The following is a 26323-nucleotide window of genomic DNA, read 5'->3' as shown; positions in this document are numbered from 1 at the left end:
CCTTCTGTTTAGTATCCCCTCCTACAGGTGGCCCTGATCAATCAAGATGGCGGCGTCCTCGCCGTCTTGTCCTTGGGCCTGAAACCTCGGCCCGGACTGTTGGACTTGGCCCTTCTGGCAGGTTCACCCCTAAACCTTTTGCTTTTAATGGTGACCTGGTGATGGTGATTTTTGGTTTCTGCGCACTTTCACTGTGTCCCAGTGGAAAGTGCGTGCGCACTGAGTGCGTGGAGTAAGGTTGGCCTGCCCTCCCATAGGAATGCAAGGGGAATGTCTGTGTCCCTGGTAGTTTCTGGTGCGTGAGGTGTGCAGGCTCGAGTTTGGTATGTGCGAACTTGTGAAATTGAATGCTGCGCAATGATGTATGTGGCATGTATGTGTCTAGTATGGAAGTGCCACTTCTAGAAGTGTGCCTGTCTGTGCAGTGAGTGGGCTGGCACGTGATTGGCTGGAGCTGGCTGGTGAGCCTGGCTCCAGGAGTCTGGATGGGTCTGCCCGGTGGCGAGTGTTTAGATTAACATGCTGATGGCTGGGGAGGAGTGCACCTGGGTCCTGAATAGGGCTGGGCTTTCCCCACTCCATGCTGGCTCTGCCCCCTGTGGTGCGTCTAATGACCCTAGCCCTGCCAGTGAATAGTGTGAGGTGCTGAGCACATCAAGAGCGCTCACCAACCAGCTGCGACTGGTTTGCCCCCTCACCCTGTGCCAGAACAAAGGATTGACCTGTATAAAAATGGGGCTGTGTCCCCACACAAACTGTTCTCTACCTGGATCCATTTCTGGAGGGGGGCTGCTGCTGGGCACCAGGAGGACCGCCACTTGGACTGCCTCCCTGCCTGGAGGCCCAGTGAGTTGGCTCTGGGCCCAGCCTTGCCCCCCCTGCCTGCCTCAGGAACTGTGCTGGAACTCTACCTTGCTGATAGTGCCTGGGAGCGCTTTATTTCCACTTATAGCGCTTGGGAGCGCTGGATTCTGCCCCTAAGCGCTTGGTAGCGCTCTTATTCCCCTTTCGCGGCTGCCCACGCCGCGTTTTGCCGTGTGCCTGCCCCTTTGTTGACCCCTGACGGGTGCCCACCCCGCCAGGGACCTTGCCGGCATTATTATTTAATTAGCAAGGGAGCCCACACCTCGTTGTGGCCCCAGAGATCACTGCCGCAGCCCCGGGGCCGAGGAGAAGCAGAGGGAGCCACCGCTGACGTCACCCGGGAGCCGCGCGGCCATTGGTTTAGGCTGCGAGAGGCTCGCCGGACGACCTGCGTGGTGATTGGCTGCCCAAGGATTCGTACACAAAGCAGGAAGCAGCGGGAGCCTACCCCGTGCTCCTGAACTGCACAGGAGTGTGTGTAGCCCCCGCCGGCCCGCCGCGCTGCCTGTGACGACCTGGAAGAGGCTGGCCGGCCAATTCCAGCCGGCCTGGCCGGAAGTCCCGCCAGCAGCGAGAAGGATTTCTGTGGCCTCAGAGCCCCGCACCGACGAGGAGAAGCCCAGCCGTCCTGCCCAGCCGCACAGGAAGAGGAGCCCCTGTGAAGGAGGGCTCCACAACGCGGCGCGAGGACCGGCGGCACCCGAACAAGACCGGAGCAAGGCGAGAAGGAGTGAGGTGGTGCTCTGCCGGTGCCTTCACCTTCACTTGATAGCGGGCCGCTCCCACGGTTGAAGGGCATTTCTTTACTTGGAGCCCAGAGAGGCTCGTGGGGGCAATTGCGAGTTTGAGTCCCCCGTGAGGGACTCCAACAAGGCGGCATTTTGTGATTTGGAGCCCCGAGGCTCCTGGGGGCATATTTGTTGAGCCCTGCGAGGTTTCCCGCCCACAGTAGTTGCAGAGCACCGAGAGGCTCAAGGCGCCACAATTGTTTTGAAGAGCCCACAAAGCTCAGGGGGAATCAGTTGTCACGAGCCCAGAGTGGCCCTTGGGTGCCACATTTGTTTAGAGCCCAGCGAGGCTCCAAGGGGCCAGTCCTTTGTTTAGAGTCTAGAGGGGCTCAGGGGACAGTCACTTGGCCAGAGCCTGCAGCGTTGGCCCCATCATTGTCTTCACAGCTGCCCAGCACTTAGTGGGCAGCTGCTACGTGTAGGCCCCCCCTGACATTGGGACACCGGGCGTCCTAGCCCCAACCAGGCCAGAGGGCCTAGGGACAGTCACAGGTGGTGACTTGTGTAAGTTTGGCGCAATTGTTCTTTTGCTGCACCTCTGAATGTGTTTTTATGCATCATGTGCCTTGTTTTTACACCGCTGAATGTATGTTATGCATCATGTGTTTTCATTCCCTACACCTCTGAATGTGTTGTGATGCATCATGTGTAATGTGCTTATACCCCTACAGGTATTGTGATACTTAAGTGGTTGTCCTTGCTAGTACAGGTGTTGCTAGTGAGGTCCTGGTTCCCTGCGTGACCTTGTCCTAAGGTGGTTAGGGTTGCGTAGGCGGTACTTACCTGTAACCAGTGGTTACTGGTTGTGTGCTTTATGTTCTATGGTATTACTACTATTTGTGCTAGGTGCTAATTATTATTCCTACAAGTGCTAATTCTACCAAGTACTAAGCCTGAAAGTGCATATTCCTGACAGTGGTCAATGTGGCCCTGTCTTGTACATATCCCCTGTAAATTCTGCCCGTGCCTGTTGGCCCATTGTAAAGCGTGTGTTTTTTTTATCTAATGTGTTTTGGTATAATACAAAGGCTATTTTTATATATAACCTTGTGTGGAGTTTCCTTTGTGGTGGGCCTTGGGTGTTGTTGCTGGGGTGGTGCGCAAATACTTAACTCACATAGCCTCCAAGTTTTGCCTTGCTGCTCGTGTCACGTTACCTAGAGGGTGAGCAGGGGTTATCTTGGCGTGTAACTCCCTTGCCCTGACTTAGGAGTGGTGGTGGTCTCTGACTGACTTTGGCGCAAGCCCTGGCCAGCCAGGGATCCATCTGGCGTTCCCTTTCCCCGTCCTGTCTGCCTACGACCCACCTGGCGGAGACGGATTGAAACAACGGCTGCCTGTCTTGCCGCGGAGCCCGGAGTTGCAGTGCGGGCTCTGCCCCAGTGTCTGCTGGATAGGCGGGGAGCGGTCCCGGAGCGCAGCGGAGGCGCCATGGAACGCAGTGGAGGCGCCCTGGAGCGCTGAGAGGCGCCCTTGATCCCCCGGAGGTGGACGCGACCGTGGGAGGTTGCCAGCTGGCCTTCCGAACGACGCGTGCAGGGCGACACCCGCAAACTGCGCCTCGGATGGAGGAGAGACCGCATGGGACTGCAGAGCCGGGCCGCGCCGCTGTGCCGGCCCTGCCCGCGGGCGAAATTGCAGTGAGTGACAGCGGAGCCTGGGTGGCACGGCTGACCTGCTTGGGAGAGTGTGCCTGGAGCCGGCCCGACGTGGTGGCAGAGAGAGGGCCTCTGCCCGGGTGAAGCCTGAACTGTTTCTCTGGGGCTGTGTGGAGACCAGGGGCCTGGCTCTGTGTCGCCTCCCCCCGGGACTTGATGTTGGACTATCGGGGCAGCGCAGGTGCCCCCCCCCCCCCCGTGCGGGCTGAGAGACTAGGATCTGTGGTGCCGCCTTGATGGGTGAACTGCCCTCAGGGCCAGAGGCCACTGTGTGGACTGCTGTGAAATCCTTCGCGCCTCATTCCACACCTCTGTGAGACTCCTTCTGAGTCCCCTAATCCCCCTTCTGTCTGCTGCTGCTTTTCGCGCCCTCTGCCATCTTGGGGACGCAGTGCGGAGGATGCGTGGTACTGCTGGATCCATTGGGTGAGCGGGAAAGCTGGCCTGAGACCGTCCTGCAATCCCTGGGGGCGTGCTGCCTGGTCCTCTGCGCGGTGTGGTACTTCCATTGCCTGCATTGGCACCGGAGATGCAGGGTGGCCCGACTTCCAAGGCCCTGAAGGTTCTCCGACCTACCCCAGGCTCACTGATGTGAGGGCCCGCTTCTCCCCACTGTCTTTGGGCTGAGTAGTGCACTGTGGTTTGGTACGGTGGCACACAGGCCACCGTGTCGGGTGGCGCACGCGCTGCACCCCCTTTCACCCCCTGGACACCTGAGGCCTTGCTGCTGGGGCTTGCTGGAGGGGCCCAGAGGTCTTGGGGTCACAGGGGTTGCCTGAGGGATCGCCACTGCTGTCGTAGGTTGGGCTCCCCTGGAGAGCGGCCTCCTCCCTTCAAAGTCGGTGAGTGGGAGAGGGATTGGCCATTACACCGGATGGCGGGGGCTGCGGCCGAGACGCTGGTGTGCCCCCCAGCCCACCCCAAGCTGATTCTTCAAGGACATGGGCAGAACCCACACCACCCAGACCCCCATTACCCCAACCCAAACCAAAATGGACCAATTTACTAAGTCTGACCAAGACCCTTGGGGGATATGGGGGGGGGTGGGGGGGGAGGGGGTGGCCAGGGGACTGGTCCATGCAAAACGGGTGGAGCATACAGCCCAACTTGTGCAGCTGGAATCTCAGGCAGCGCAGCTGGAAAGCACCCAGCTAACTAACGGTTGCGGAGACTCCTCTCTGCAATTGGCAGTGGTCCGTGCAGAGATTTGCCAGATCTTGTTGGAATCCGCTAAAATGCTCTGGCGTTAATCGGTGGCACGTATTTATGGGTGGGGTGATAAAAATGGCAAGCTCCTCCACAACCTAGTGTCCTATCCCAAAGTCAACCGCATTATTCCGAAATCCGCTCAGATACCGGGGTCCACCATGTGTCGTCTTCATCCATAGCACAAACTTTTGCTGATTACTACACGACCTTATATGCCGCTCGCCCTCCTGGTGCTCCGTTGGCGGACTTGCCGGAGAGGACCGGTACTCGGCTGCCGTGTCTCCCCCGAGGGAAACCACGGAGGCTCTGGACCACCCAGGGGGAAATCCACAAGGCGATTTCACTATTACACCCCAGTAAAACTCCTGGTCCTGATGGCTACCCCCCCAGGAGTACTACGCGGCCTTTCGCGATATTCTGCTCCTCCATTTAGTGGAACTATTCAATCATGTGGCGGAGGCAGAATTCTTCCCACCTGAATCTGACGTGGCCACTATAGTGGTCAATCCAAAGACGCAACCGCCCTCCCTGGACTGTGCGGACTATCGCCCGATCTTTCTGATTAACACGGAGATCAAGATATTCGCCACCGTGATAGCCAAGAGACTCCGACCCCTTCTGCGGGACTTAGTCCACCCCGACCAATGCGGGTTCATGCCTGCCAGGGGCACTCGTCACTGTATTTGTCACCTCCACCTGGCTATGGCCCACCTTAGTCGCCTAACCCCGTATTTGGCGTTGCTTTTCATAGACTTTGAAAAGGCCTTTGATATGGTGGACTGGAGATACCTTGAGGATGGGCTTTGGTCTCCCTTTCCGTCACCTGATCAGAGTCCTTTATACTAACCCCAGAGCCCGTGTTCTCATCAACAGCGAGCTTTCCGAGACATTCCTAATCCGGAGGGGTACGCGTCAAGGGTGCCCGCTCTCACCACTCTTATTCGCGCTGGTGATGGAACCCCTGGCTGCGCTCATCTGGCAGGACGCGCTCATCCGGGGATGGGCCTGGGACCGGAGTCAGGTTGATAAGATAGCCTTCTACGCGGACGACGTCCTGCTTTATCTGGCGGACCCGGACAGTTCTGGCCCTAGATGCCTGGAAGTCCTCTCCGCTTTCGAGCGAGTCTCTGGACTCAGACTCAACCCGGCAAAATCAACTTTGGTCCCTTTACATTACTCCTGGGCTTGCTTTGCCTGGCAGACGGATATCCCCCTTCGAAGGCAATCGTTCAAATATCTAGGCGTCTGGGTTACCCTTCTGCCAGAGCTTGAATGGGCTTTGAATGTCGCGCCTTTGGTCGCCAGGATGAAGTCAGACCTCAAGAAATGGCAGACCCTCCCCCTTAACCCCCTGGGCAGAAGCGCGCTCTTAAAATTTATGATCCTCCCTCGTTTTCTTTACATTTTGCAAAACATCACCATCTACCTCCAGGGTAGTTGGTTTCGGGAACTAGACGGCATTCTTACCTGGTTTCTCTGGGGAAGAGGGAGGTCGCGTTTATCCCTGGTGCACTGTTGTATCGCACCCCCCCTTCCTCGATGGAGGCATGGGAGTGCCTAATTTACACCTCTACTACTTGGCCACAAGACGTATCGTGATCCACAATTGGTTTGCGGGCGGCTGGTCCACCCCAGCATACCGAGTGGAACTCAACACAAGGAACTTCACGCAGATCCAGGCGTTTTTATATGGCAGCCCGGTGCCGCAGGCTCAACCCCCTGTCACTAGGACGGTGCTTACGGCCTGGCGCACAGCCCTACGCCATGAGCGGTGGGACCGGAAGCCTACTCTACAAACACCGCTCTGGCATGGGGCCTAGTTAAAAGAGGTCTCGTCCCTGCAAAGAGGGGGGGGGGGGAGGGAGGGGGGGGGGGGGAAGAGACGCAGGGTGGTTGTGTCCCGCATATGCCGGTCACTGGTGAACAATAGTCCTGCAACCCTGGACCAGCTCAGGGCTCGATGGGAGGGATAGTTGGGCGCACTAGAGGAGACGGACTGGCGAGATCCCCTTATGGCACCCAAAACCCTGACCACATCCTCAGAGTTGCGCCTGGTCCAACTTTACTACCTTCATGCAGCTTACCTCACTCCGGCGCACCTATTCCGGGCCCATATGAGATCTTCCCCAGCATGCACGCGCTGTGACTCTGCCCCAGCCAATTTCTTTCACATGGTATGGCAATGCCCGGCTTTAGCGCCGTTCTGGAGAGGGGTTGAACTCGAACCCACGCAGGCCCTGGGATGGGAGGTCCCCCATGATCCGAGACGCTTGTTGCTGGGGGTGTTAGACAGCCTGGATGACTCTAGGGCAGACAAGTGCTTTCTGGGGACAGCCGTGGCGGTGGCAAAAAGATATAGCTGCGCTTTGGTCCCAGGATAAGGCACCAACTGTACAGAAATGGAAAAGAGGAGTGGATTGATGTGGAGTGCAGGAGGAGTCTCTCTTCGAAGCACGGGGATGCCCAGACTTAGTCAGTAAAGTGTGGGGTAAATGGTTTAATCTACTACCACTGTGATGATCTGTCTAACTGTATATATCTGTAATGATTCTCTGAACTGCCGTACCCAGCCCAGTTGGGACTCCCTTGCCTTGTCGACTGTGTACAATGTCATGTTTCTTCCAATGATAAGTGATCTGCTGCCAATTAATTTTTGTGTTATTGAAAAATCCAATAAAGTTGGATTAAAAAGACAATGTCCGCCTAGTGCATAACCACAAAAGTTAGGACTTGTCAATTGCTTTGTGCTGAAAACATTGTTTGTGTAGGTTATATGCTTATCTCACTTTAACGTCCAATGTATATGATTTTTTCACCTTATTGTCCATTGTCAGTGTTACATTTGTTGTGAGGTCGATTTAAGTTGAATATGTATGCAAAATGAGTTCCGTATGACACCACTTTAACCCAGTGTTTTCCACTTCAACACATGCATAATCAAGTCTGATTGTTGGTTGTAGAATTATCATAAGAACAGCTGAATAAAGCTTCGGCGCCTTTAAATTAATGGTCTAAGCTGTCCATCAAAAGCACGGTTAACAATCTCCCTGGACATACAGTTTGTTTTTCATTATACAGTGGTCCAGTCCAGGCAGCTAAGGACCCAAGCCTTGCTGGTTTATACTCTACATGGTCTTGTGGCACTAAAAACAGCACAGCTGCTTTGGGGTAAGTGCATTGTATTAACTATGTAATAAATACCTTGAGTTCCACGTCACAGAAATCGGGCTTCAAAGAGATTTGAAAACATTGTACAATATATAAAAGAAGGCATTTTAACAAAACAATTGCCAAGTCCTGTGTAGGTTTGATCTATTCAGTCCAGTTAGGGGTATTGCATCTCCTGTTAATAGAGGTGTGGGAGTGTAGGGTCTGCTTCCTATGGTCACCCCCACTTTTTGCTCTGATATACTGGTTTCGACTTTAGTGTGGCTGTGGGCCTGCTAATCAGACCCAAAGCCCAGCTGTTCTCTCTCTAAATTCATACCATGTACTTTAGGTACATACCTAATTGGGTATTGGGTCACCTTTGTTAGCCCCTGTATAGTGTACCATAGGTACACAGGGCATAGGTGCATCAAAGGCCTACCAGGGGCTGCAGCATGTATTATGCCACCCCTGGCTGGCCATCCAAATTGACACAACTGGCTGATCACTCAGCTTGGGCAAGGTCGTGTATTCGCCCCTTGCTTAGATATAGTATTCCTATATCTACCCTTATATATAAACACATATATACCTATAAGTCACTCCTATGGCAGGACTTGGTTTTATGTGAGATGGTGCTCTAGCATGAGCTGAGCCTGCCTGCAACTTTCGGAACCATGTCCTTATAGCTGTTCTAGGATATAGCCATACCATATACTCTTTAGTGCATTATAATCCTCGCGGTTAATGCTAACTTTGGTTTGGCTTTATCAAAACATGTCGTGTAAGGTGTCATACGCTTTGGAATACTACCCCCTCGCCAGTTCTGGCGACGGGGGTAGCATTCCACCCTTATAGAGGGAGAAGACATGTAGTTACTGCTTTACCCGGTTAAAGTTAAACAGAGCCTCAGCATGACAAAATGGATGCTGCTGCCACAGACACAAGTCTGACCTCCTGCAGCTGGGAGCCCTTCCAGCGAGGGAGGCCTGGACAATAGATGTCCTGCCTTGGGCGGTTCTAGCATCTACCCAGACAGGCTATAGTGTATTGGGGCAGGGTGGGTTGAATGAAATGAGACACAGCCTGGGACACACAAGGTGCTCCATGCATTGCCCGGTTCAAACCATTTGCTGGGGCACTCCAGCCCCAGCTCTGGCGTGAAACTGGACAAAGGGAAAGGGGTGTAACCACCCCCTTCGCAGGTTCCACCCATAGGAGGGACCTAGCAGGTAATCCAGCCCCTTAGTTTGGTATAAAGTTAGAAGCTGTGTCTAGAGACATTAGATTATCCTGAACTGAAACTCAGAAAACGAAACTCTGGACCTTCGACATTCTACTGCAACTAGAAGACTTAAGAATCTCCCCTGTGGTCAAGGAGGGACCACCCGGTGCAAACAGGCACGATCAGTGACTTGCCAGCTTGCTTTGTTGATGCTCCCGCCGGAGCCCGAAGACTTAGCGACGCAGTCTCTGGACTTCGACTTCTCTAACCCCGACCCACATCCACAGCAAAGCTTAGACCCTTGGTGGACACGAGAGACGTGGGACCAGACTACCTGCAGTACCTGCTTTTTGCTAACTGTGCAGCTTCTGAGGAGTCCTCGAAGATGTGCATTGAGAAGTCCAAACCCGAGCCATAAGTGCACCGAAGCTCAGCCCTCCACACTCCACGAGTGTCACGTGGGGCCTGCTCTTGCATTTCTCCTTGACGCGTCTTCGCGGTTGCTAGCCCGCTGGCTAGTAGCCCTCCTGAAGATATCTTTACGAAACACCACTTGCCTGGTTGCTCCGGGCTTGCTCCTGCTTTCCTGTAAACGGGAAGCTCCCCAGAACTTGCTGGTCTGAACAGAAGCCGATCTTCCCTTCTTGCGTGGGTTGCCTTTGCCAAGGCTGGTTTACTCCAATCCAGAAGCAGACACCGCCAACAGCGAGATCCTTCGTGGGACAGTCCCTATCCAGCTCCTGGTAGTCGTCGACGCCTCCTGGTCCACGTGGCTGCAGAGACAAGCTTCACTTCTTCACCTGTTTGCATCTCGACATCGCCTGGTTCCTTCATGGTCACTGGCTAGTGACACAGACTCTGTCCCCTCTGCTTTCAGGTTCTTCACTGCTTCGATCCACCCTTGGATCCAACCGCACATCTTCCTCCTGGTCGCCTGCAGCCTCTTTGTGCAGTTCTCCTTAGGATTAGACGACTAAACCAGACACAAAAGAACACCTATGCACCCAGCTTCCCTGGGTGAGGAAACTAGAGTACTCCGGTGCTCCCGTGAGTAATAACTATCCAAGTGTCCTACTTTGACTGGGTTTTCCCGTAGTCCAACCGGAAGTGTCCGAAATCAACTACTTTGTTAACTTTACGTTCCCATTGAAAGTCTATGAGAACCCACGTGTGTGTTTAGACACTGCACACGCATCCTGTGAGACTCCTACTTCCTAACCTGAGGTTGTTCAGCGTAGTCCCAACGATTCCCTAGGCCTATTCACCCGTTTTGAAGTGGTTCTTATACCACTTAGTATATGGTTCGTGAGGCCCCTAGGGCAGAATTGTATTTGTGCAACTTATAGTATGCTTATTGAGTCACTTGTGCTGTATTTCGAACTCTAACCTCATAAAGAGTGCAGAGGGGTTGGGCTAGTAATAAATACATATATATTTGATATATACCTATTGTGGTGTCCTTTCATTTGGTATTCAAGGGGTTATTATTGGTATAACAATTGGCTTCACATACTCTCTGAAGTATTACTACTACTAGGATAGCTGGTCTATAAGGTTGACTTTACAACCATTACCATAAGGGTTGTTTGGACTGATACAGGGTGCCCACTAGAATAGTGGACATCACATATCAGGCCAACTTCTCACAAGAGGTACCAGACAAAACGGTAATTTTTAAATGAAAAAACCAAACTGCAAGCCAGACATGAGCCACTGAGCGGATTGTCTTTTTCACAAATGCAGAAAAACATGTTTCCATAAACAGGATTAAGCACCCACTAATCAGAGGTCTGTGCATCCTGTAGACAATGCAGTCACAAATCGAGCCTTTAAACCTTTGATGGTCGATAAATTTAATAGCATATTACTTTTAACATTTAATTTGGATAACACTAGGACATTTACACAGCACTGTTACGAAACGCCAAAACTGCTGTAGCATAAATCGGTCTAAAAAAATGTGTCCTATTTGTGGATCCACGGTGACTGTTATACACTGTATTTATCCAACTTTAAATTACAGGGTACGGACATTTAGAAGATTCTGGCTAATATCGCAATCCTCTGCATTTTGTGCAGTGAGATCTAATGCATAAAACGTGTATGTATTGGCCTATATTGTGAATAACAATGGGGAGTAATTTGCTTAAAAACAAAGCGTGCATGGACTGTAGAAAGAAAGCGGTTTCAAAGTGTAGACAACTTAGCAGCAGTAAACAAAATCGTTCACATGCGACCGATCCCACATGGGCCACCAAACAAACAAGCAAGCATTGGCATAGCCAATAGGTCTCGCCTTTGGGACGTTATAAGTGTTTAGCGAAGGGTATTGGCAATTTTTTCAAGGTATGTTGTAGAGCAATGTGTTCTTATATATAAACTTGAAAAACTGACAGTTTTTCTTTTGAAAATTTTATTGCATGATATTTTTCAGTAACATTTTTATTTGTATTAATTTAGTTGAGCTGAAAAAACTAGTAGTTATAATGTACATTTATAGACAAGCAAAGGCCACCCTCAGGGCCCATTAAAATACCTGCTGCAGTGTGATCCTTTCTGTCGTGAGTCCAGACAGCAGAAAGTTTGAGAGTGGAGAGTGAAGAAGAAATAACAGCAGCACAAACTTTTCACATTAGTAGCTGGATGACTGGAGTTCGATGCACTTCTTAGGTTACTGCAGAACCACACACATGCATAAATATAAATAAAGCCTCAAAATACTGAGATTCTGAGAAAATCACTTATTCTCCCCTGCCTAACAAAATGAACGAGTCCGCGTGGAACGCAACTCAGCACTCCGATAGCCTTCAGGTCGAGTTTGCGCTATATTTACAAGTTAACTTAAAAATATCTTGGGAAACTGTTTAAAAGTTACAAATACTATTGGATAAGCGTGTTTAGTTCAAACACAACAATCCAAGAACACAACCAAGGCAAATAAAACAAGCATTTGAAAGAAAGCACCGCGTGAGTTCTGTTCAGTTAGTAACCTGATCCACGACGAGGAATGCAGCTGCCACTCTGCGCGCCGCATTGTCACAGGTTCCAATGAAGCCGTATCCACTGAGCCTTTCATCCTTAGGAGGTCGATAAAATCAGTAACACTAAGTTGGCTAGCAATAAATGTTTGTCATATCAGCACCAAGACACCTTGGGGTGAGGGCAAAGGTGCGCTTTACAAATACACACTATGCTATTATATTATTCGCCATTTTAGCTATGGCTTGTACTTCCTCCGGCAGCAGCAGGCACACCCTGGTCGGAAACGGTTAGATCAACCCAAATAAAAGTGGACTTCAGCGCGCGCACACACACACGTACCCCGAAAAGCGGGCGTACAAGCTTCAGCCTGTGAAGGGCTCCAGAAGAAATGCGCGGCTGCCTGCGTGAGGTGCAGGTTCAGCTGCAAAAGCAGGCCCCTTCTGTAATCCATGTTAAGGTAAAAACAGATTGGTGTCCACGCTGGTCTGAAACAGGAATCATCTCTCTGGCAACTCCACCCATCAAAGAAATCTGTGCAATTCTAAACCAGTCACCCTGACCACACCTTTCATCCTTCCAAGGCAGACAATCGTGTGAATGGGCAAATCACTTATTCTCCCGTGCCTAACAAAATGAACGAGTCTGCGTGGGACGCAACTCAGCGCTCAGATAGCCTTTACGTCGAGTTAGCGCTATATTTACATGTTAACTTAAAAATATCTTGACAAACTGTGTTTAAAAGTTTAAAATACCATAGGATATGCGTGTTTGGTTCAAACAGCCGAAGAACACAACAATCCGACAACACAACCAAGGCAAAAGAAAAAAGCACGACAGCGCGTTTTAGTTCAATTAGTAGCCTGATCCGTGACGAGGAATGCAGCTACCACCCTGCGCGCTGCTGCACGCTCCCAAGAGCAAAACGCTGTGGGAGTGAACATTGGAAAGGAGGCGGGACATGCACCATGCACCCGCCTTTGGCAATTTGCGTAATTTCATTACTGAAAGACACACACAAAGGCCAATTTAATGTGTGGGAGGAGTCAGCCCCACACAGAGAAGTTTAGAGTGGTCACAAGAAGCCTAAAAGTGGCAACACCCTCTCTGAGCCAGGAAACCAAACTAACTAGGGTAAAAATAAAGGAGCCTCTGTGTAAACGATTAAATAGAGCTGAAGAGAGTGGGAGAGAAACCACCCTCTTCCTCCTCTTGGTATCTGCTCTCTGGGCGGAGCCACAACAATTCTAGCAAGCACAGGCAACGCCAATAAAGAGGTGGTTTTTTTAATCCACTTGACCCTGGATTGGAAATTTACTACGAATAAGTGCATAATTAAAACAAACTTTTTATAGGGTGGTAAAAAATGTTTTTTAAAAAAAAGGTTGTAGGATAAGCTTCAAAAACTCAGCAGATTTTCGCATGAGCAAACACATGCATATTTGCCCCTGCTAAAATGCAGTTTAGAAACGTTTTGTAGGAGTACGGTTTCCAGGTCTACTTCTGTGAATTCTTGGTAGTAAATCTGCACTAATGCAAGGACGTATTTCATGGGTGCCTTTTTGTAACTTTCTTTAATAACTGGGCCCCTAATTATGTGTTGTGGTAGACCTTTTGTTGTTAAAATTATAATACACACATATATATATATAACATATAAATAACACCATAAAGTGTTAACTTCACTGTTAGTGACAGTATTCTGTTAGTTCACAAGGAGAGAACATTAGCACACAAAGTAGTTTCCGTCACGGCCAGGGACTACTATAGCAAAATGTGCTTTTGAGACCAAAAACATGTTTGCTTGTAGGCTATTTTTTGTGGTACATTGGTGAGGGCCCAGCAGCTTCTACAACAAAGTTTTATAAAAACAATGTAAAAAAAACATTTTCTATCCAAAATGGTGGCAATTAGTGCAAGACCTATAGTCTCTGCCAATAATGGTTTATTATCATGTTTCCCATAATCTTGCCAAAACTGGTTTTTCACTTATTCCACATGAATATTTGTTTGAAAATCCTGGCATGTATCAAACACATTTTACTAAATTATTCATCAAATAAATGGTACCCAACATTGCAAATTAGCAGAAATGTTAGTCTTCTAGCTGCAATTTGTTGCTCCATTTTTTTTAAAGCAAAGAATCATCAAAATAGCTTCCATACTTCTGCAGGTGTCTGCATAGAATCAAACAGCATACTTAGAGCATTGCAAGTAGCCTTACATTGTTATACTGGAACTACTTTATTAGTACAAGCTGAGCTCACAGCATTTTTCTAGAGTGCTTGCCCTATTATTAAAGACTTCGCATTAACCTCTTCGCCGCTAATGACAAGGGTAACTCGTCATGCACTTTTCATTGATTTCAATGGAAATTCAATGAAAAGTAAAATATTGCCTTAGCAGCCAAGTGGTTAATGAACCATAAATACAAGTTCGAACGGCATGTACCTATGGATATAAATCTTACATTAACTGCAGACAATGCTCTTTCACATATCCATAATGTGGTACTGTGCACTTGCAGTCAAAGGGTTTGTGCAACAGGGAGTTGGGCCTAGTTGTCCTGAGAACAAAAATACACATGAATACTTGTCCGCAACCCCAAACATTAGGTCCTGGGATTTGGGCAACAAGAATTCCACACACCTGCAATAGGTCTGACGTTGTCTGTCAGCCTTTAGGCAATTCATATTTTGTTATGGTATTTGCGAAACTCTTGTTTAGGAAGCTGCTAGACGTTTGTTGATAAAAAAAAGTTTTGGGATTTTAAAAAAAGCACACATCATTGTACTTCCTGGTACTGAAAAGTACTGTGTGTCTGGATATGCTCATTGTGAAAGGGCAGCATGCTGTGACTCATAGTGAAGTTAGCCAATGGCTGAAGTAGACAGACACATTGCTCCTTGATGCATGTTTGAGTGGGATGGAGAAAAATGTAAATGATAGAAACAGACAAATGGATGACATGTGGCTGAAAGTCCCTATAAGTAACTAAGTCATACACAATTTAAGTAAAATCAGGTTTCAACTAACAGGCCTAAAAAAGTAATTTGTTCTTCCACTGCCGCTACATTATATTTTAAGATTAATCCAATTCGTAAACATTTGTGAACTGCAGATTAAAATGTATAAAGATAGCTATACTTAAGTTAAATCCCAACTTTAAAAGAAAAATCCTCACTTCTATCTTTAATCTTTACCTCCTTGTACTCTAGAGATGATCTTACAATTTTTCAGACAGGCTCTAAAACATGCACTCATTTAGACTAATCTCACTTTTGGACTGGGAAATTAAGGTATTCGCTAAATTAGTAGAGTTATTTATTGGATAGGATTAAAGAAAAGTTACATTTGCCAACAGAAGAACTATTTTAGATTGCAATCCTGCTCAATTGATAATATTGTGGCAATATGCCATCTGGCATCTAAGAGAATTCAACAGGACAGCAAAAAACATGTACCAATGCTTGGTTGGTTATTGAAGAGCATTTGCCCAGGTGAGTAAAGCACATCTATGCACCAAAATTAATAAATTAGGCCGGGATGCAAGCTTACTAAAACTATAACAATGTTTCTATGAAAAATTGTTAGGTTTAATCAGGTATGGAGCAACGGTAGCAATATGAAATATCTTGGACTAGATTATAAGCAATATTACTCTCTGCACTAAATAAATCCAGAATATATGTACAGTAAGTGTCATTTATCATGCTACAGCATTCATTTTCTTATAATTCTGTACTAAACATTACTTTTTAGACAACTTACATTTTTGGATCAATAGTACTACGTGACACTTAGATGTCACTATAAGCAGGTGGAAAATTTTGGATGGATGTGAAGCTTATCCTTTTTGGAGCCTAGGGCTTTACAGTAAATCTCAGTTGTATTGGTAAGATTGCTCTGCAAAATTCTATTACCACCTGATGAAACTATCTCCCCTTTTTAGTAAGTTGATTTGGAAGTACAGAATGAACATAATTCAAAATAAGACCAAAGTTACAAGGATGGACTATTAAAATAAGAGACTTGTAAGATTCTCTTTTACATCAATCATCTGTTCAGCAGAAAAAAATAAAAATAAAACCTATAGCTTGCTTATTTACTTATGACTGCAATCATTCCACTTATTTTAATTATGGAGGATGAAAATAACCTTTAGGTTTCCATTAAACCTGCTTCGATCAGCTGTATGAAAAAACATTCAGTCATTGTGACTGTTATAAGCTAACGTTTTCCTGAAAAGTACTATATTACCATTAAATTATTGAATAAATTGTAACCTTGTGTACACCAATTAAAGGCCAACACACAAATACAAAATCTCAACAAAGTAAGATACCTTGAATATACACAAAACTTAAGTATGCTTCAAAAACATCTATAGTTCAAAAGGAAATGACTTAATGCTCAGCTTATTTACTGCGATCGAAGAAAGGCTTACTAAGATGATGCTCAGTTATGTCACTTGGAAGCTTTGGTTGCAAGCACAGAAAAGTTGCATAGGTTTTTACTAAACAATTATACTGAGAATGGATGCATGGAAATGTCACCAAAAATAATGCTGGAAAAAAATTTGATATTTAAAGAACTTTACAAGTTTGAATTGAAAACAAAACAAGAGCATTCAATCTGGCCAAATTATTTATCGACACTCCTTAAGATAATGCTGGATATGAACTGGTATAGTGCACAATATCATCTATAATATACACCGTTGACACTGGACTCAAATAAAAATAATGTATTCATTTAATTTGCTACAATCACAAGACATTAGACCTCGCTTACAAATTGCACTCAAGTGCTTAATAACAAATTTGTAAGAAGTGTGAAGTACTTTATCTTGCACCACTCCACCTTATTCCTTACCTGAAAGAAAATTTCGTAATTTTGAAAACTGAATTTCATACTGCTGAGGGTCAGCCTGGCAAGGTGAAGAGGACACAATGTTGGCACAACTTGACTCAGCTTGTACTGTCAGATGAAGATAATACAATTAATATGTGGGACATTTTTGTTGTAATATTTACAGTGCAGATTAGAAATCTCTAACAAAAGCAACCAACTATGCTGAAAAAGTGTTTTTTTGTTTTGTTAAACACACCACCTTTTTCTGCACTCCTTTGAAACACATCCAATACATCAAACGTATCTTTATGAGCTTGCTAAATGTAATAAGTTATCACATAGCAATAAACAGTAAAATGATTATAGCTGCAAAACGCCATTCTATCCAAAGGCGTATTCAGACAAGATAGTAGAGTTGCCTACTGATCTTCAATAAATCAGTATGTGGGATAAAATTTGTTGCCACACTAGGAAAAACTGGCCTTTCATGCAGAGAAACTGTTCCAAGGAGGAAATTATGAATGTTGAAAGGTTGTCATAAGGAAATGTGCAATGCTGCTTGCACAAAGAACATCTGTTCTAATGATAATGCCAATGTAGAACCTAGAGTAATTGTGGTGACATTACAATTATTCTCACATGAATTAAGATAAAGGGGCCCGATGTACTTGAGATGTATGACAAAAAGTGGTCGCAATTTGTGCACCAAACTTTTTGCAAAGAGTCTCCAATTTTGTGATGCGACCTATGTACTAATAGGTCATATCACAAAATCTCCAGTTGCAGAACGATCAGCCTCATGAGTATTACTGAAGCACCCAGAGGTTATCTGATAACTTTCAAAGGGGTAGCTGTTGCAACGGGGATTGCTCCCCCTTGTAAATGGGTTACAATTTGCTTTAAGGAGTGAGTAACTTGCAAACCACTCATACACAGCATTGTGAATCCCCTTTTCAGTCCCCCTCCCATTTGAGATTCAAAATTAGTCGTAATCCCATTTTGTGATTCCGAAAGGCTTTATCTGGAACATATAAACAAGCCATTTTGGGTTTGCAAACACAATATTCTTTGTTAAACTGGGCCAAAATTCCGTTTAGAAGAAAGACTGCTGGTTAATTAATGTTAAGTTTTGCAGCTAGAGGCTGAAAAAAGAAAGAGGGCACTATTCATATATTTGTCATATTTCAAACAATTTTTCACGAGGAATCAAATCAAGATGCTATTGAAGGCAGACAATGTGCAGTCACACTCTCCTCTAAAATTCAAAACAAAAAAGAGACATTGACACCAACAAAGTTCATCTGCCTCTCTCGTTTTTAGGTCGAGGACCGAAAGGCTGCGCTTGCGCAGTCTCCGGTCGGAGATTTAATGTTTTTTAGTACGGGTCTTGAACCCACCTCTCTCCTCCATTGGCTGGCTTCCTAAACGGAGGCCAGCCATTGGAGGAGAGGGGCATCACTCCAATCAAGCCCAGTCTCTTTCGGATTCGGGGGGAGTGTTTTTTTGCGTTCTTTCGACTGACGTCATCTGTGTGAGAAGTTGGCCTGATATGCAGTGCTCACTATTCTAGTGATCACTATGTATCAGTCCAAACAACCCTTCTTGATGATTGGTTGTAAGTCAACCGATAGACCAGCTATCCTAGTAGCATGGACAAGAGCAGTCTTTAGGCTAGACTCTAGAGGGCGTGTTAAGCCAGCTGTTATACCATCACATATACCCCTTGAACACCAAGTGAAAGGACACCACACAAGTTGTTATGAAAATAAAGTGTATTTATTTAGAACACAACAACCCTGGACTCTTTATGAGGACAGGGTGCTAACAATGCTTAGCACCCTGTCCTCATAAAGAGTCCAGGGTTGTTGTGTTCTAAATAAATACACTTTATTTTCATAACAACTTGTGTGGTGTCCTTTCACTTGGTGTTCAAGGGGTATATGTGATGGTATAACAGCTGGCTTAACACGCCCTCTAGAGTCTAGCCTAAAGACTGCTCTTGTCCATGCTACTAGGATAGCTGGTCTATCGGTTGACTTACAACCAATCATCAATAAGGGTTGTTTGGACTGATACATAGTGATCACTAGAATAGTGAGCACTGCATATCAGGCCAACTTCTCACATTGGTGAGCAGCGGTTGGGATTTGAGCTTGCTGTTGTTTTACCACACGTATCCTACGAATATCATTGTGAAAGATCACATAAGTATTAAGGTACATATAACTTAGCTTAGAATACTCTGAGTTCTACTGAACCAGCTGTTGTAGTTCAACAGGGCCTAGCACACCCTGACTACAACTCTTAGCAAGGGATCAGTAGGTAAACATATAGTGTAGGTAGGTGCATCACTTACACCACACTAGAAAAGCATGTCAGACAAAGGAGGAAACTCTGTCTCCCCTTGTGTCAGTTGACCCTCCACAGGTCATGTCCAGATATGCAGCTCTTAGCTTCCAGGAGATGAGACAATTGTGTACCTCAAGGAAGCTAAAACAGGGTTCTAACCCTACCATTCCCTTTCTGATTGGTCTCTTAGAGACTTATGATGCCAGGAGAACTGCTAACCCAGATTCTTCTAATCCAGATGGGAATATGCCCCCTTAGAGACCCTGACCACCACCTCCAGGCAGCAGATGATGCTGAGGAAGAGGAAGAGGAGTTATCAGGGGATGAGGCAGACAAAGGTCAGGCAGAAGTCAGTAGACTCACTAGGACCAACTTAAGTAGGCATGAGAATGGATTTGGGGGACCCCCAGGGCCACTCTCAGGCAGACTTAACATTGGGAATGGACGAGTTAGGTCTCTATCTAGAGGCTCTAACAGATCCATTCAAACCAATGGCTCTCAGACCTCTTCTCATAGAGGGATGTCATCCCCTAAGAGAAAGGAGCATGAAGCTAAGATGAGGGAAGCCAATCTGAGGATTGAAAGGGAAGAACTTGCCATGGCCAAAGAGAGGCTTGCCTTTGCTAGAGAGCAAAAGTTAAGTGGGTTAGATCTCACTGGTGGCAGCATTTTACCTAGAGAAAAGGACATGAGTTTAGACACTAGACACCTGAGTAAGATAGTGCCCCCCTTTAAACAAGGGGATGATATCCACAAATGGATAACTGCTTTGGAGAGGGCCTGCACTGTCCAGTGCGTCCCCCAGAGTCAGTGGGCAGCTGTCTTGTGGCTCTCCTTTGAAGGCAAAGGTAGAGATCAGCTCCTCACTACTAGAGCTGAGGATGCTAACAATTACCAAGTCCTGAAAAGTACACTGATACATGGGTTTGGCCTAACCACTGAGCAGTACAGGTTGCTGTTCAGGGATACCCAGAAAACTCAGTCTCAGGATTGGTCTGATTTTGTGGATTGTGCAACTAAGGCTTTGGAGGGCTGGTTGCTGGGCAGTAAGGTTACTGATTATACAGGATTGTACAATCTGATCATGAGGGAACAGATTATAAACAATTGTCAGAACCAGTTGTTGCATCAGCACCTTGTTGATTCAGATCTGACCTCTCCCCAAGAATTGGGAAAGAAGGCAGACAGATGGGTCAGAACAAGGGTTAAGCAGAACCAGGGTGGTCAGAAGAAAGCAGACCAGAAGGGTAAAGATACCAAAGGTGAACAAAATGACCAGAAGTCTTCGACAGGTCCCCAACAAACCAAAGAGGGTGGGGGTCAGGCTTCCCAGAAGAAGAATCAAGAAGGCCAGTCTAAAAGGTGGTGCCAATACTGTAAAAGTAAAACTCACTGGTTTAGTGAGTGCACCAAGAAAGGAGGGCAAACTCCTGCCACTGCAGCCCCTAAGGCACCTGCACCCCCTAGTACAGTCAGCAGTGGTAGTGCACCTCCCAAGGGATTAGTTGGGTTAACCTTGGGTTCTGAGGGGTATGACAACTTAGTTGGCACACTCACTCAGGCTGTCCTTGTCTGTACAGGGGATGTGGATATATCCCCTGATGCCAGTCCCAATACTTTGGGCAAATACAGACAGACACCTTTTATCAATGGCAAGATGGCTCAGGCCTATAGGGACACTTGTGCCAGTGTCACAATGGTGACACCTAACTTTGTGGACCCTGGACAGATCATGCTAGGTCCAGAGTACCTAGTGACCAATGCCAGCAATGTCACTACCCACCATAGCATGGCAATTGTTGTTTTCTCCTGGGGAGGGGTAAGTGGCCAAAAGAAGGTTGTTGTTAGTTCAGACCTCCCAGTTGAATGTTTGTTGGGCAATGGTTTGGAGTCATCCCTATGGTCAGAAGTGGAGCAGAGGACTCACATGGAAATGTTAGGCTTGCCAGCACATGTGCTTGCTGTGACTAGGTCACAGGCCAGAAGATGCCCCACTGAACAGGTGCTGGATCCTGGAACAATGGACCAGACACCTTCCAAGAAGAAGAGCAGGAGGGTTAAGGCATTGCCTTCCCCCTTGCCCCAGGTTGAGGATCAAGTCTCAGAGGAGGCTGACCTCAAAGAGCTGAGGGAAACTGAGCCTAAAGAACTTGAACCTGATCAGGTTGAGTTTCTGGGTTCAGGGGGCCCCTCCAGAGAAGACCTGGGGAAGGAACAGTTAGCCTGCCCTTCTCTTGAAACCCTCAGACAGCAGGCTGCTGCTGAGGCTGCAGGGAACGCCACAGGTGCCTACAAGGTATACTGGGAAGATGGACTCCTGTACTCTGAGTCAAGAGACCCCAAGCCTGGTGCAACCAGGAGGCTGGTCGTCCCCTTGTCTCCGAGAGGTTTCCTTCTCACCTTGGCCCATGAGATTCCCCTTGCAGGTCACTTAGGCCAGAACAAGACTTGGGACAGAATTATCTCACACTTTCACTGGCCTCACATGAATGAAGATACCAGGGAGTTTTGTCGCTCCTGTGTCACTTGCCAAGCCAATGGTAAGTCAGGTGGCACAACAAAGGCCCCCCTTATACCAATGTCTGTGGTGGGGGTGCCCTTTGAAAGAGTGGGGATTGACATTGTTGGTCCAATGGAACCCCAGACAGCATCAGGGCACAAGTTTATACTGGTGGTGGTGGACCATGCCACCAGGTATCCTGAAGCTATTCCCCTTAGGACCACTACAGCACCTGTTGTGGCAAGAGCCCTAGTTGGAGTGTTCTCCAGAGTGGGCTTTCCTAAGGAGGTTGTCTCTGACAGAGGTGCAAACTTCATGTCAAGCTATTTAACTGCTATGTGGAAGGAATGTGGTGTCAACTACAAGTTCACTACACCCTATCATCCACAATGCAATGGGCTTGTTGAAAGGTTCAACAGGACCCTAAAAGGGATGATTCATGGACTACCTGAAAAGCTCAGGCGTAGATGGGATGTCCTGATACCCTGCCTTTTGTTTGCTTACAGAGAGGTCCCACAGAAGGGGGTTGGCTTCAGCCCTTTTGAACTTCTGTATGGGCATCCTGTGAGAGGACCCCTGTGTTTGTTGGTTGCAGGCTTTTTGAGAGGTCTCTCCCATCCTTCCTTCACCATAGTGGACTATGTACTTGGTCTCCGCTCCAGGATGGCTGAGTATATGGAAAAGGCTTCTAAAAACCTTGAGGCAAGCCAAGAACTCCAAAAAGCTTGGCATGACCAAAAGGCTGTCCTGACTGTGTACAAGCCTGGACAGAAGGTGTGGGTGTTGGAGCCAGTGGCCCCAGCAGCACTCAAAGACAGATGGTCTGGGCCCCACACAATCCTTGAGCAAAAGGGAGAGGTCACCTACCTGGTGGACCTTGGAACTCCCAGGAGCCCCCACAGGGTGCTCCATGTGAACAGGCTCAAAGCATATGTTGACAGGAAGGACATGAGCTTGCTCATGGCCACAGATGAGGGACAGGAGGAAGAGAGTGACCCTCTCCCAGACCTGCTCACTCAGAATCCTGATGATGGATCAGTAGATGGTGTTCTTTTGTGGCAGCCTCTCTGACCATCAACAGAAGGATTGCAAACAAGTTCTTCAATCCTTTAGACATATGTTCTCTCTGACACCCAGTCAGACCAATTGGTGTACCCATGAGGTTGACACTGGTGACAGCCTGACAGTTAAGAGTAAAATCTACAGGCAGCCTGATCATGTTAGAGACTGGATCAAGACAGAAGTGCAGAACATGTTGGAGCTGGGAGTCATTGAGCCCTCAGATAGCCCTTGGGCTAGTCCAGTAGTTCTAGTGCCAAAGCCTCACACCCAGGATGGTAAGAAAGAGATGAGGTTTTGCGTAGACTACAGGGGTCTCAATGCAGTCACTAAGACTGATGCCCACCCAATACCAAGGGCAGATGAACTTATAGATCGATTGGCTTCTGCCAACTACTTAAGTACATTTGACCCGACAGCTGGGTATTGGCAAATCAGGTTAGCTGAGGATGCCAAGCCCAAGACAGCATTTTCAACCCCTGGTGGACATTATCAATGTGTGGTAATGCCCCTTGGTCTGAAAAATGCACCTGCCACCTTCCAAAGGCTGGTGAATCAAGTCCTCACTGGGCTGGATGACTTCTGTGCAGCATATCTTGATGATATAGCTGTCTTTAGTTCCACCTGGTCCACCTGAGGAAAGTGTTCGAGGCACTGCAAGCAGCAGGTCTCACTATCAAGGCCACAAAGTGCCAGATAGGGCAGACACAGGTTGTATACCTGGGCCACCTTGTAGGTGGAGGCCAGGTTCAGCCACTGGAGAGCAAGATACAATCCATCAGGGATTGGGCTCCTCCAACCACCCAGACTCAGGTTCGAGCTTTCTTGGGCCTGACTGGTTACTATAGGAAATTTGTCAGGAATTATGGATCAATTGTGACTCCACTTAATGAACTGACAAGTAAAAAGATGCCAAAGAAAGTTCAGTGGACAGCAAGCTGTCAAAAAGCATTCGATGACCTAAAGCAGGCCATGTGCACAGCACCTATCCTAAAGAGTCCAGACTACTCCAAACCATTCATTGTCCAAACAGATGCTTCTGAGTTGGGTGTGGGAGCTGTTCTAGCTCAACTGAATTTTGATGGTCATGACCAGCCCATTGCTTTTATAAGCAGAAGGCTGACCCCCAGAGAGAAAAATTGGTCAGCTATTGAGAGGGATGCCTTTGCTGTGGTTTGGGCCCTGAAGAAACTGAGGCCATACTTGTTTGGCACTCATTTCAAGATTCAGACCGACCATAAGCCCCTCTTGTGGCTAAATCAGATGAAGGGTGAAAACCCCAAACTGCTTAGGTGGTCCATTTCCCTACAGGGGATGGATTTTACAGTGGAGCATAGACCTGGCACTGATCATGGCAATGCAGATGGGCTCTCCAGGTATTTCCACTTAGAGCAAGAAGACTCACCTGGTCAAGGTTAGTTTATTGTCCCAAAGTTTGGGGGGGGGGGGGGTCATGTAGGAGAGTAGGGTCTGCAATCCTATGATCACCCCAGAGTTTTGCTTTTTGCTTCACTGGTTTACAACTTCTCTGGCTGTGGGCCTGCTAATCAGACCCACAGCCTTGCTGTTCTCTCACTAAATTGACACGTGTACCTTAGGTGCATTTACCAATTGGTACTGGGCCACCTTATCAGACCCTGTAACTCAGGGCATAGGTGTACCCAGGGCCTACCAGGGGCTGCAGCATGTATTATGCCACCCCTGGCTGGCCATCTAAATCTGACACAACTGGCTGCACGACAGCTGGGGCAAGGTGGTGTAATCACCCTTTGCTTTAGATATAGTATACCTATATCTAACCCTAAAATGGACACACAGATTCCCATCAGTCACTCCTATGGCAGGCCTTGACAATCCTGAAGGCAGAGTGCTTGGAATCGTGTGAGATGGTGCTCTGGCATGAGCTGAGCCCGTTTGCAGCTTGCGGAACCAAGTCCTAATAGCTGTTCCATGATAACGCATACCATATACTCTTAAGTGCATTATAATCCTCGCGGTTAAATGCCAACTCTGGTATCGCTTTATCAAAACAGGTCGAGTAAGGTGTCATACGAATTGGAATACTAACCCCTCACCAATTCTGGCGACGGGGTTAGCATTCCACCCTTCTAGAGGGACACGACATGTGTGTAACTGTGATCCCCGGTTAAAGTTAACTCGAGCCTCAGCATCACAAAATGGATGCTGCCACCACAGACACAAGTCTGACGCCCTGCAGCTGGGAGTCCTTCCAGCGAGGGGAGCTTGGACAAAGGGTTTCCTGTCAGGGGCGGTGCTAGCACCATCCCAGACAGGGTTTTGTGTATCCTGGGTAGGCAGGGCTTTAGAGGAAGGTGACTGCAAGTGGCACCCCGGTGCTCACTATGCATCTGCCGGCTAGAACCAGTTCCAGGGGCACACCAGCCCCTGAGCTGGGGAAAGTCCGGCATGGGAGAGGGGTGTAACCACCTCCCTTCCTGGTCCCACCCATGGGCAGGACCTAGTCGCGTGCCAGCCCCTTTTCCTAGTATAAAGATAGGAGCAGGCCCCCTTCCAAATTAGATCATCTTTGAATCCTGAAACTACTTTCTACGAAAGGAACTCTCGACTTCTTCTCAAGATTTCTCACTTGTGACTAAGGAGTAGTCACCCTGCATCCGCAGGCACCATCCAAGAACACTGCGGTTTGCTGCACGTCCTTCCTCCGGAATCAGACTGACCAGCACGACGAGACCCGGCTTCCCTGGCACCTCTGACCTCTACCCACATCGTCAGCTCAGCTGAGATCCGTGGGTGCGACGAGACCTCGAGGGACCGGCCATCTTCAAGACTGCACGACTCTTGCCCAGCATGACCGAGTGATCCTCGAGTGAGTGCTTTGGGGTCCGAGAAGCCCCAACCCTGAGCAGCTCCAGCACCGAAGTTCAGCCACCCAGCCTCCACGAGATCTGCGTGGGGCCCTTCTGCCTGTTTGCTGCTCACCGCGTTGTCTGGCTACTAGCCCGCTGGCTTGTGGCCTTCCCGACGACGACCGACGACATCAACACTGCTGGTCTGGTTGCTCCAGACTGGCTCTTGCTCCCCTCCAAAAGAGGAGCACCCCGGACCCTCCTGGTCCACTCCAGACGCCATTTTGAGTCCACCGCGTGGGCTTGAATTTGCCAAGACTTGCTGCCCCAATCCTGGGCCCAGCGACGTCGACAGCAGTAACCATCGTGGGACAGCTCGCACCTCCATCCTGGTCGCCGCCAATGCCTCCTGGTCCGTGAGATTGCAGAGCCCAGCGTCGCCCACTCACCTGGTCGAGGTGACTCCATCCGGTGCCATCCTGGTGCCCATCTAATCACTGGCTAGTGATTCAGAACTTGGTCCCCTCTGCTTACAGGTGTCTTCCATCTTCGATCCAGGCCTGGATCCATCCGAATCTCTTCACTGGTCGCCTGCCAGCAACTTCTTCTTTCAGGCTCCATAGACTCTAACGAGGATTCCCGACGTCTTTCCAGACCTATGCAGCCACAGCCCCTGGGCTAGGTAACTTCGGCATTTCGGTGCCCCAGCATAGCCTCACTATCCAAGGGTCCAGATCCTTTTTCGTTTTCAGCCTAACTAGTTGGATTCGTCCGATAACACTAACTTTGTAATTCCTAGCAACCATAGACTTTGTTCCGCATCCCGCGTGAGAGTGCACACTCTGCACCCGATCTCCCTAGGC

At 48.1% G+C, this 26323-nt stretch overlaps 1 protein-coding gene across 3 annotated transcripts in view; it reads right to left on the bottom strand.

Moving 5' to 3' along the window:
- TAF5L (TATA-box binding protein associated factor 5 like) overlaps positions 1–26323 on the bottom strand; it is a 184640-nt gene that overhangs the window by 69170 nt on the left and 89147 nt on the right. For all 3 annotated transcript variants that reach the window (XM_086927067.1, XM_086927069.1, XM_086927068.1), the window contains exon 3: positions 16746–16850. In XM_086927067.1, coding sequence (XP_086783193.1) covers positions 16746–16850 — 105 coding nt within the window. The remainder of the gene's footprint in view (positions 1–16745; positions 16851–26323) is intronic.

This window comes from Lissotriton vulgaris, chromosome 6 (genome assembly GCF_964263255.1).
Source record: "Lissotriton vulgaris chromosome 6, aLisVul1.2, whole genome shotgun sequence".
NCBI classification, from domain to species: domain Eukaryota; kingdom Metazoa; phylum Chordata; class Amphibia; order Caudata; family Salamandridae; genus Lissotriton; species Lissotriton vulgaris.
This window is presented reverse-complemented; position numbering and strand designations above follow the sequence as displayed.